The 10,939-nt window shown below is 36.3% G+C and overlaps 1 protein-coding gene across 1 annotated transcript; it reads left to right on the top strand.

Annotated features, from left to right (window-relative positions):
• The first annotated feature begins 5,318 nt into the window (after positions 1–5,318).
• LOC113725043 (ankyrin repeat-containing protein BDA1) lies at positions 5,319–10,209 on the top strand. Its single transcript, XM_027248012.2, has 2 exons — positions 5,319–6,075; positions 8,925–10,209. Exons 1-2 carry the CDS (start codon positions 5,500–5,502, stop codon positions 9,723–9,725), a joined length of 1,377 nt encoding a protein of 458 aa, XP_027103813.2. The 5' UTR covers positions 5,319–5,499; the 3' UTR covers positions 9,726–10,209.
• Positions 10,210–10,939: the final 730 nt, after the last annotated feature.

The raw sequence follows: 10,939 nt of genomic DNA, 5'->3' as shown, positions 1-10,939 counted from the left end.
CAACAATTTCCAAACAAATAAACTGGCACAAAAGTCATCAAATTTTATCCCCTAGATGCAACAGAAATCTCAAGTAGTCAAAACCCAATAAGCACAGGTATCTCCCAATTCAAAAGGGTAATGCACAATAAATGGCCCACCAAATTAGCAATGTAAAGTCCTGAGCAATTTACGCCCAACAATTCAATCAATACCAAAAAACTGCCCCAAACAATGTAACAGTTACACTCCACGGGCAAAGGACATCCAACCAATTTCACTCTAACAAACTAGGAGCAGTGCGAGTGACGAAACAAAGCAACAAATTTTAGCAATTGGACACCATCCCACCTAAGATCTCAATAACTGTCTCCAATTGGACAGTCAATTGCACAACTCAACCAACCAAAAGTTCTAGCAACAGCAGATCAGAATTTGAGCAACAACTCAATCACAAGAACGTGAACTTTCAAACAAGCAGGCATCTGACCAAATATAAGCAACAACTATGGTCGAAAGACCCCAACCAGTACCACTGGTTATCACACAAGGAAGAATTTAATCAGACGGCCAACCAAATCCACCAAGAAATCCAAACAATCACTAAACAACCCCAGAATTTAGAAATTGACATTCTCGTATTTAAATTAAAAATTTCTTTTAAAAGTACCTCCCTTGTGCCCAACCGTAGACAGCGGGACAGTGGTGGGGCGCAATGGCGGGCTGAGGGAGAGGCGCGGCGGTCTTCGATGGCGGCACGCGGAATTGTGCGCTCGGGGTCGCGCGAAGTGAATGGCTGAGAATCGCGCGGTTGTCTGCGAGTGAGCTGGAGCTTGGAGCTGTTGCTGAGGGAGGCGCGGCGTCGCACGGCTGTCGCGCACGAGGAGCTGCGGGCGGCGCCGGCTGGGGTTGTGGGCTTTGGCCTGCGATTGCTTGACTGTGAGGAACGGCGGCGGCGGCTGCTGCCCTTGGGCGAGCCAATGACGCGCGGCCAAGAGATAAGGGAGAAGGCCGCGCGCTGTGGGAGAGGTGGTTCGCGAGCTGTGGCCGCGCAAGGGGGAAGGAGCCGCGGCCTGCTGGTGGTGGCTGGTGGGCTTCGTCGACGGGCTGCAGGGAGGAGGGAGCGCGTGGCCTGGGCTGCGCGCTGGGGTAGGCGGAGGAGAGTCGCGTGGGGTAGCTGCTGCGGTGGTGAAGGAAAAAAGAAAGAAAAAAGAAGAAAAGAAAAAAGAAAAAGAAAAGAGAAAAAGAAAAAGAGAGAAAAAAAAATAGTTTTTTTTTTTTTTGAATCTTAATTTTTTCTTTTTGGGTTTTTTTTTTCTCAATGTTTTTTTTTTTCAAATTTTTTCCTGAATTTGAAATTCCAAAATTTGAATTTTTGAAGAAAAAGAAAAATGCCTTTTGAATTTTTGAATTTTCTCAATGTGAAATTTTGAAACTTTTTTTTTTTTCATGTTTTGGGTCGTCAAACACCGCGTGGGCATGCCAAGATTACAAAACATTCACTGACCTCAGGAGACCCAAACACCGCGTGGGCACGCCAAGATTGGTGTTCGTCCTCTGATCTCAGGAGACCTAAACACCGCGTGGGCACGCCAAGATTTCACTTCCTGATCACAGTGGAGAAAAATATCAAGACCAACTACTATCCAAATGAGAAACAACAGAACGAAAGAATTGAACAACTAAAAATAATAAAATCAATATTTGGGTTGCCTCCCAAAAAGCGCCTTTCTTTAATGTCTTTGGCTAGACATTGTTATGTCTTGTTCATGGAGGATAAAATCTTGTGGCTCGCTTCAATGCTTCATCTTCAATATGATCCTGGTAACCCTCATAGATGGAGTAATCTTTGAGCACACGAGCTACGGGCTTCCATGGACTAGTAAATGGTGCTAAACAAGTCAACGATAATTTGCATTCTCCATTCACTCCTCCATCACATGCATTCTTCGGTTCAAGATATTTTTCCATTGCCACTCTTAACTTATTCCTGTCATGAAATTTTAAATTTTCTGGTATAATAAAATCAATTTCAGTAGCAGGAGTTGAAGAATAGGAGCCAGGAAAATATTGATTAAGGAGTGGAGAAGATGTCACTGCATTTGGAGATTGTTCACTGGATTCATTCACTTGAACGAGTTGATCTTGGAGTCTCATTTCTTGCACTTCAGCTTCCTTTTCAACTGCATCTTTAAATCCGTTTTCTTGAAACTCTTGCAGTTCCATGTCATTTGGCCGGACAATTGCACTCTCATCTTCCTCAAGATTGATATTGGTTTGTGAGGGCAATTCTTCAAGGTGAGCCTCTAATCGCTCCATCCTGACTGTCAATTGACGCAGTTGATCCGCCAGGTCGCGACAGCTCGCTTGTGACTTCTGATGATATCGATTTAGGCTCGCTTGTGTCTCCTGATGAAATCGATTTGAATTAGCAATTAGTAAACCTATCATTTCTTCAAGAGACATACCTGACACGGAGGATGATTGCTGAGACTCTTGCTGTTGAAAATCCATTGGCCCCGTCGCATAATCAAAATTGGAATTATCCCACCATTCTTGATCATACCCGTTTGAATAAGGGTCATATTGCGTTTGATATTGGGGTGGAAAATCTCCAAAAGTATCAAGTGGAGTACTTAAATTATCTTGAAATACGGGGCATGTGTCAGTTGAATAACCTGAGTCAAAATAAGTTCCACAATTTGCAACAGCCCATTGATCATTAGGAAAAACATGAGTCTCATAACCCCATTCAGGAACAAAGTCCAGTCTATCATCAAAATATGGAATGTTAGCAGCCATAAAAAAAATAAAAAAAATAAGAGAAAAATAAATTAAAAAAAATGAAAACAAGATAAACTCAAAAAGAAACAATTTAATCTGGCACCAGTCCCCGGCAGCGGCGCCAAAAATTGACAGGTGCCGAACCTGTACAATAATAAATACCTACTCGAGAAAAATACAGATTTTGTATATAGCGGTGAGTAGGGTCGAATCCACAAGGACTGGGGATAATTCGTTTCTTCTAGAGTTCAAAGTATGGGGGGTTTTGGATTAAATGCTAACTAAATAAATTAACTGCAGAAAATAATTAATTAAAAGAAATGATTGGGGAAACTCTAGCCAAGGGTACACATCAGAAATGGTTCATGCACTGATCATCGATGCAAAAATAATTCCAACATTTAGTAATAGATTAGTTACAGTTGTCATGTATGCGATAAACAACCAACCCTTCCTTAATTTATCGATAGCTAAGGTACGACCGTTAGCTATTTCTCTAACCCAAAAAAATAACCCTAGGTACGACCGTAGGATTTAATTTCTAGATTGCATTAATAATTAGAAAGACCCAATCCTAACCAACAAACACGCTACGAGGGTTTGTTTAAATTAGATCATATGCTCCCCTGACATAAACCCAATTACGCCAGTCGCTACTGAGGTAGAGATAACGAACAATTACGGATTCAATTACCCCTATTTAGCAAAAATAGCCTATATGAATAATTAATTATTGCGCACTAATCAATCATACACAAGGCCATAGCAATTAAAATCAAGGAACATACAAATACCAATAAATGAAGAAAATAATTAAAACAGATTCGATCTCACAGTAGTTGTCGAACCAAATCGTCAGTTGTCCCCTTGACTAGAAAAGCTTAACCACGCCTCATGAGAAAATCTCCCCGTTGGGGAATATTGTCGAACACCTGGCGTGTGTCAGAGGCCAGTCTCAAGAAAGAAAACTAGAACTAAACTAAAAACTAAAACTAAAGCCCTAGATGTCTTTTGCTTCTGTACGTTGTCCCCTTTTAAAGCAACAAAAGAAAGATGACTAAAAGTTATCTAGGTGGTCCCCACACATGTGGACAAAGCCTCCAAAGTACTTCTTTCTCCAAGTCTCTCTACGTAACTTCTTTTGGAGAGCCCAAATGACTAAATGCCTTTCACTAGCTTGTGGTCCCCACCAATTCAAGGGCCCAAGAATTGAAACCCTTGAAAGTCTCCATATTTTCCATAAAGTCCCTCCTTTTGATAGTTTTCTACTTCATTCCTGAAATTAAGTCCAGATACCAAATATGAGTAAATATTAACAATTAAGCAATATTTGGCAAGGATAAAAAGGGAGATTAATAATAAAATAAACCAACAATTAACACCCTATCACTTTCTAAAAATTAAATGTTAGTAAAAAAATCCAATGAAAAATACTATAATGTGAATTTAAATGCACTTTTACTAGCAATAGCACGTAACATAAGTACACAATAGTTTCCAAATTTTAGTAAATATAGGGTAGAGACTGAAGAGGTCTTGGCCAACTAGGAAAAGAAAAATAAAACAAATAGTTGGAATATGAAAGTTGAGACCGCTAGTAATGCAAATCCAAGAACTTTTGGCTCCAGACGAGAAAATTCGGGGCATGCCCCTGCGAGTTGCTAAGAAGCAAGTACAGCGACATTTGATGTGTAAAATGCCAAGAAATTACTACCAATGATCTTTTACTTATATATTTAAAAGAAAAAGGTAAATAGATTCATAGATTGTTACATGACCTTCTAACATGTTAAAATATTCATATCAAGCTATTGAGATCTCACACAAAGTGAAAATTTGATGAAAAATGATCTCCATAATGCCATTAGCCAAAATATTAATATTGTCCTTATTTAAACACTAAATTAAACAACTGCTTGACCACCTTACATAAAAGTATAAGATAATTATATAAATAAATATAAAAATTACAAAGAGTAAAGTGCATAATAGGGTAACTAAATAGATATTATAATTCCATCATACATATTCTCGAATGCTTCTGCTTCGTTCACTGTAAACATTGGTACTTTCTGTCTATTTTCTAGAGATTGTGTAGGGGTGGTCATAAGGATGCTCATATAGACATTTTTAAACTTTAAGGAGAATATGTGATAATACAAAAAACCATAGAGAGATTATGTGTAGTTTGCCCAAAAGAAAACGACATGGGTAGGTTGGAAAAAATTCACTTTTCATCCTCAAACTTTGAGTTAGGAATACATTTCATCTCCAAACTTTTAGACACATCGCATTTAGTATATAAATTAATTATTTTGAGCTATATTTAATTCAAAAATTTAAATTTGGAGGGAGAAAGCTGATGTGGCCGTTAATTTTGACTGAAATTTTTTTTTTAACTTAACGGTCATGTGTAAAGCATGTGACTTTTTTCATCCAAATTAAGCAATTTATCATTTTTAGATTAAATGTGACAAAAAATAATGAATTCATGTACTAAATATGGTGCATCAAAAAGTTTGGGAATAAAATGTGTCCCTAACTCAGTTCATGGACAAAAAGTGGACGTTTCGGTCGGTAGGTGAATTTCGATCTATTCCTTTTGGTCAATGCTACAATTTCGTTGAAACATCTGATCAAGCTCTTAGTGCCAAGTATTAGTAAAGCAATATACACATATTCATTGCAATGTTGTACGAGGAAAGCGGTTGCTAAATCAAGTCTTTGTAGCAAGTTATGGAGAGGAAATTGACCGAGGCTGCACAATCGGGAGACATAAACATCTTGTATGAATTACTTCGGCTGGATCCAACCCTCCTGGATAAATTTGATAAGCCATCATTCCTGGATACACCTTTGCACACAGCAGCAGCTGCCGGCTCTACACACTTCGCCCTTGAAGTCCTAAGCTTAAAGCCCTCACTCGGCATCAAGCTCAACCCCGATGGCTATACTCCACTGGACTTGGCGCTACAGAACCGAAGATTCCAAACAGTTAAACGGCTCATACAGCAAGATCCTGAGCTCATTCGTGGCAAAGGAAGAGAGAGGTATACGCCTTTGCACCACGTAGCTGAAGTGGGTACTGCTGATCTTTTGGCTGATTTCCTAGTGGCATGCCCAAAATCCATTCAAGATTTGACAATTCGAGGAGAAACGGCTGTTCATATTGCTGTGAGAAAAACAAAACTCGGAGCTTTAAAGGTGCTGTTAGGTTGGCTTCAGAGGACAAACAATGAACAGATTTTGAACAGGAAAGACGATAATGGAGATACAGTCTTGCATGTTGCGGCCTCTACAAACCAACTGGAGGCAAGTGTTTTTCCCTTTTTTATTTTCAAAGATTTTTCATGTGTGTTTGCTGCGTGAGACTTAGGCACCTTTTTGGAATTTTTTTTTCTTTGGTTATCGTTTTCACTTTTTAACACTTTACTCCTTCAATTACCTTAGCAGTTAACCTTTAGCACCTCTAGCAATTTAATCGCTAACATTATTTTTTGTTAAATTACAATTTGAGAAAAAAATTGGGGAAAAAAGAATATTTTATCGGGATAATTTATGGCCAAGATCAATACACCATTGAAATCCTTACATCAAGAGAAATTATTTGGTCTGTAAACCTTCAAAGTTATGAAATTTGACTCTGAGCTAGCGAGTACTCAAATTCTTTGCTATTGGCTAGATTTTATATGATTGTGGTGTTTAATCATGTCCTTTGTATTGAAATAATATTATGGAAATATATTTTTATTCAAGAGCTTAGAGAATTTCATGGGTTTCGTACATTGTATAACCTAAATTCATGGCTTGATTTTCAATATATTGTTAATTTCCTAGTCAACTATTGTTAATTTTGTCTTCCACTCATCATGAGTGAAATTTTGGTGTGAAATTTATTAACGTCAGTTTAGGCAAAAAAAAAAAAGAAGAAATGGAGAAACTGAAGTACTAAAAGTGCTAAAGTTTAAAAAAGGTATAAGAAAGTTGTTGTTATTATTATTATTTTTTAAGCAGAGGGGGCTGACCGGCTGAGTAACAAAAAAATTAACACTTGGAACTAAAGTGATTATGACGCTAAATATTGAAAGGGTTAAGTGATGTAAATCCTATTCCTATGTTAACTTTTTATTTGAATTCCAGATCAAAACTCCATCTTTTTTCCGATGAGGAAATAGTGTGCTTGTGTTGTGTTTGGTCCGGTCCAATTATCGTACGCATTTAAAATTTTTGGTGTACGATCACATACTCATATTATACATGTACAATGCTTGTATCATCTGAAAAAACTTTCGCATTTTGTGCATTTCAAAAATACTCTGAAAAATACTCATACTTTTCAATTGATTGTATAAAACTGGTAGATAATAACATACTTCAATTTTTGAAGTATAAAATTGTATAAATTTTACTTCACTTTTTCAAAAAATTTTAAAATTTGAATAAAGATAATAACATACTTTTTGAGTTATATAGAAAATAAGAGCGATATATATCATAAAACTGGTAGATGTATACATATTTTAATAGTAAAGTGATAAAATTTTAAAAAAATTAATTTCTCATACATGAAAATAAATTTAAAATTAGAATAAATATAGCATGGTCTTTGATATCTATAGTGTACTTATCCGTATTTTTAGTTTTGTAACTTTCAAATATATTCGTACTATTCATGTACGAATTTATATGTATAATTTTGCTGAACATATATTTTTATGCCAAACTTTCCATCATACTTTTGAAAAAAATTCGTATAATATGCATATGTATAATATTTTGTATTATACGCATCCCATATTTTACTATCACATTACAATGTTGTATTATTTTATTTACGTATATAACCTTTCTTACAAATATGTATAGTATATAAAAAGGGAGAGGTTGGGGTTTGGGGTGAACACTTTTTATCACTTTATATATTTTCAATTTTAACCTTACGAAAATCACTTATTACTTTGCTATCAAAACATAAAGTGCTAAGATAACTATCTGGAATTATTCTTAGCCACAATTATCTACACATATCTTGACAAAATATCACAACCATAATTATCTACACATCTTGACTAAACATCTAACTTTAAGCATTATATCTACCAAAAAGACAATCATCTGATTGGAAAAAAAATGTAAAAATACCATATTTTGCTTTAGTGATGAAATTTTATATAAAATTAATTTACAAAAAATAGAGTATTTCTGAATTGTATACAAATCACTCGTACCTTTAACACTAGCGATAATAAAATATGACCGCAGACAAAATAGTGTAACCAGTAAAAAATGGGAACAAAACACATGGAACCACAACCGCATTAGCATTGTCCCCTTGTTTTTGGTGCGACAAAAAGCTGAGGGGTCGACAACCAATCTTGGCCCGCTCTGAAATGCGGCTAAATAGCCCACCAAAGTTCTCTTTAGCGGCTTGTCAAATGTACAATTATACCCACGCCATCCCACTTTGATAGTTCTGTATTCCTTTTGCATCTGTCCCAAATTGTAGTCCACTTTTCAATTGAAGAATGTAGTTATATTTTAATTTTTCTAAAATACCCTTATTCAATGTAAGTAGTTGTTACTATAAACCTACCCCATTTAATGAAAGTTGATTCTTTTTTTACCATAAATTCAAGTTCCCATAAAGTTATACCATATTTAATGTGAGGCTATTTTAGAAAAATAGCAATCTAAATTTACTTTTCCAACAAAGTTAACTATTTTTTCTTAAACTGTTTGAAAAAAGAAACATGACTATCAAAGTGGGACGGAGGGAGTAAATTATAATGCATGGAGTTTATAATTTATATATAACTTTATAATAATATATTACATTAAATACATAATTAAGTATTAATTATGAGTATTAATTATGAGTTTGGGTGAAGTCAAAAGTTAGGCTCACGACTCTCATAATATTTGTGAGTTGAATTACTAAGAGGATTCACAATAGTTCCTTACTTTAGTCCTTCAATCACTTGAACCCGCAACCGCTTAGTGAAGCGGTTTGCCAATTGAGTTATGATTCACTGTCTTCGCATAAGGATTATAAGAAGAATATAAAAAAAAAAAAAAAATCTAAATGCAATTTCTATAAAAATAATAAACTTTTACTCTAGTAATCCACTGATAGTCTTATTAAAATCTTGATATTTCTTCAGGTTGTAAGGTTGCTGATCAACAAAGTCAAAATAAATGAAAAGAATTTAGAAGGTTTAACATGCCTCGATACTTTTACGGGACTTGCAACCGCAGGAGATGAGAAAATTGCCAAAGCTTTACGTGGTGCAGGTGCTAAAACATCTTCAGCTCTGCCCCCAGTTGACACTTTAGGTGATGTTTTGAGTTCAAAAGAATCATTAACCAGAAAAGCTTTCAGGCAAATGGAATGTGATGTTGGCTTGGATGGTTTGTCCAGTGAGATGCGAAATGCCCTCCTAGTGGTAGCTGTTCTAATTGCAACAGCTACCTATCAAGCCGTACTAAGCCCTCCTGGAGGAATTTCATCAGGAGGTGATACCACTTTATTTTTCAGCAATTCTAGCGACATTTCTCCTATTTCAGATTTTGCCAGAAAAACTAAAATTACAGAGAGCACAGGAAAGGTGCAAATGGGAGAGGCTTACTTCTATGTTTTTATTACCTTGAACACGGTAGCTTTCGCAGCCTCCCTTGGCATTATCTTCAGTCTGCTCCCCACAAGCCGTTACAATTTGTTGCTGTTTATCCCTCTGTTAGCTCTATTGATGAGCTATACACTTTCGATAACCATCATAGCACCGCACTCACGTTCTTTACAAATGCATGCTTTCTACCCAGTCATGATCGGATTCGGTTTGACCATGTTCATAATGAGGTGCAAATTTCCTGAATTCCTTGGGCAAGCTCCAAATCGGTATAGGCGTGACCAGATGGAAGGAGATGAAATCCGTGGTGCCGGTGCCCATGTCAATCAAGTTTGAGATTCTCTACAACCATGAAAATTCTGCATCCTGAACTTCTACTGGCGAGATTCCTAACCTTGTCGCTAAGTATACCAACTACGTTCAAGATCTTAATATTTTCAGCCTCTTCTATTCACATTAATGCAGAAGCGTTCTGCCTAAAGTGGCACAGGTTACCAATTGAGCAGCTGCCCTGGCATGCCAAGAGGGTCACTCTCCACTCTGATCAAAACAAGTTCTGAGCAACGTGATTAATCCTAAAAGGTTGGGGTGGCGATACCCTGACTTCCTTCGCGGCTGGTTTTGGGATGAATTAAGGATATTAAGTCAATGTAGTTAAGTTCCCTGATCAAATTAATGTGATCCATGTAAAGGCATCATTTGTTGACCCGTTAGGAAAGCATGTTTTGAGGGAATGGGCAGGTGTAGTTGGATCTGTCAGGTTATTTCCAGTTTGTAGTACATGATTTTGCATGACTCGAATTTAGAGTTTTAATAATAATTAATGTGTGTAGGGTTACAGAACTGCAGAAATAAAATAATCACTCAAAATATTTATGTGAGAGAGAAGAAATTAAATAATTCTCATTATTATAGAAATCTCAAACGATGGAATAAAGTCGTACTGCAATAAAATCTTACACACACTCTTAGATTCTTTTAAGAAAATATAGTTGTTTAGTTGCTGGGATATTGTGCTCCTAATGGTTGTGGATACTGCTTTAGCACTTTCCTGCTGATCAATGAAATTTTGCTATGCCAAAGAAAAATGATACAAAGCTTAATTCAATTTCGACCTCACACCAGATACGTTGCACGACAATAGATGTAGTTTTTAACCTAAAAGTATTGAAGAACGCATTTCATGGATTAAAGAATGGATGATGGAAATGCGGTTTAATTTCGGCCAAAAAAAAAAAAAAAATGAACGCAACTCCTGAGTGCGTTTTTCACTCTTTAGGAAAAGGTTCAAAAGAACAACCACACTTTCAAAAGTTATTTTAAAAACTTCCATTTTTGGGGAATAATGAGTAAAGTTTATCATCTACTTAGGGGAATCCCTGTGAGAATTTCTTTTTATAGTGTAAGCTTTACCTTTTTCTTTTTCTCAGTACTAAGACTTTATCCCCACTTCTACTTCACTTTTGAAATAGTACTAAGACTTTGTTCAGTACTCAGACTTTGTCCCCCCTTCTACTTAGGGGAGTCCTTGTGAGAATTTCTTTTCTCAG

This window comes from Coffea arabica, chromosome 1c (genome assembly GCF_036785885.1).
Source record: "Coffea arabica cultivar ET-39 chromosome 1c, Coffea Arabica ET-39 HiFi, whole genome shotgun sequence".
NCBI classification, from domain to species: domain Eukaryota; kingdom Viridiplantae; phylum Streptophyta; class Magnoliopsida; order Gentianales; family Rubiaceae; genus Coffea; species Coffea arabica.
The sequence above is the reverse complement of the archived record's forward strand: the minus strand, read 5'-3'. Positions and strand labels throughout refer to the sequence as shown.

Bases quoted from the DNA above. Each gene is read 5' to 3' on its own strand.
- LOC113725043 (XM_027248012.2), top strand. From the start codon at position 5,500: ATGGAGAGGAAATTGACCGAGGCTGCACAATCGGGAGACATAAACATC. The intron at 6,076-8,924 runs GCAAGTGTTTTT...ATATTTCTTCAG, and splicing joins CCTCTACAAACCAACTGGAG to GTTGTAAGGTTGCTGATCAA.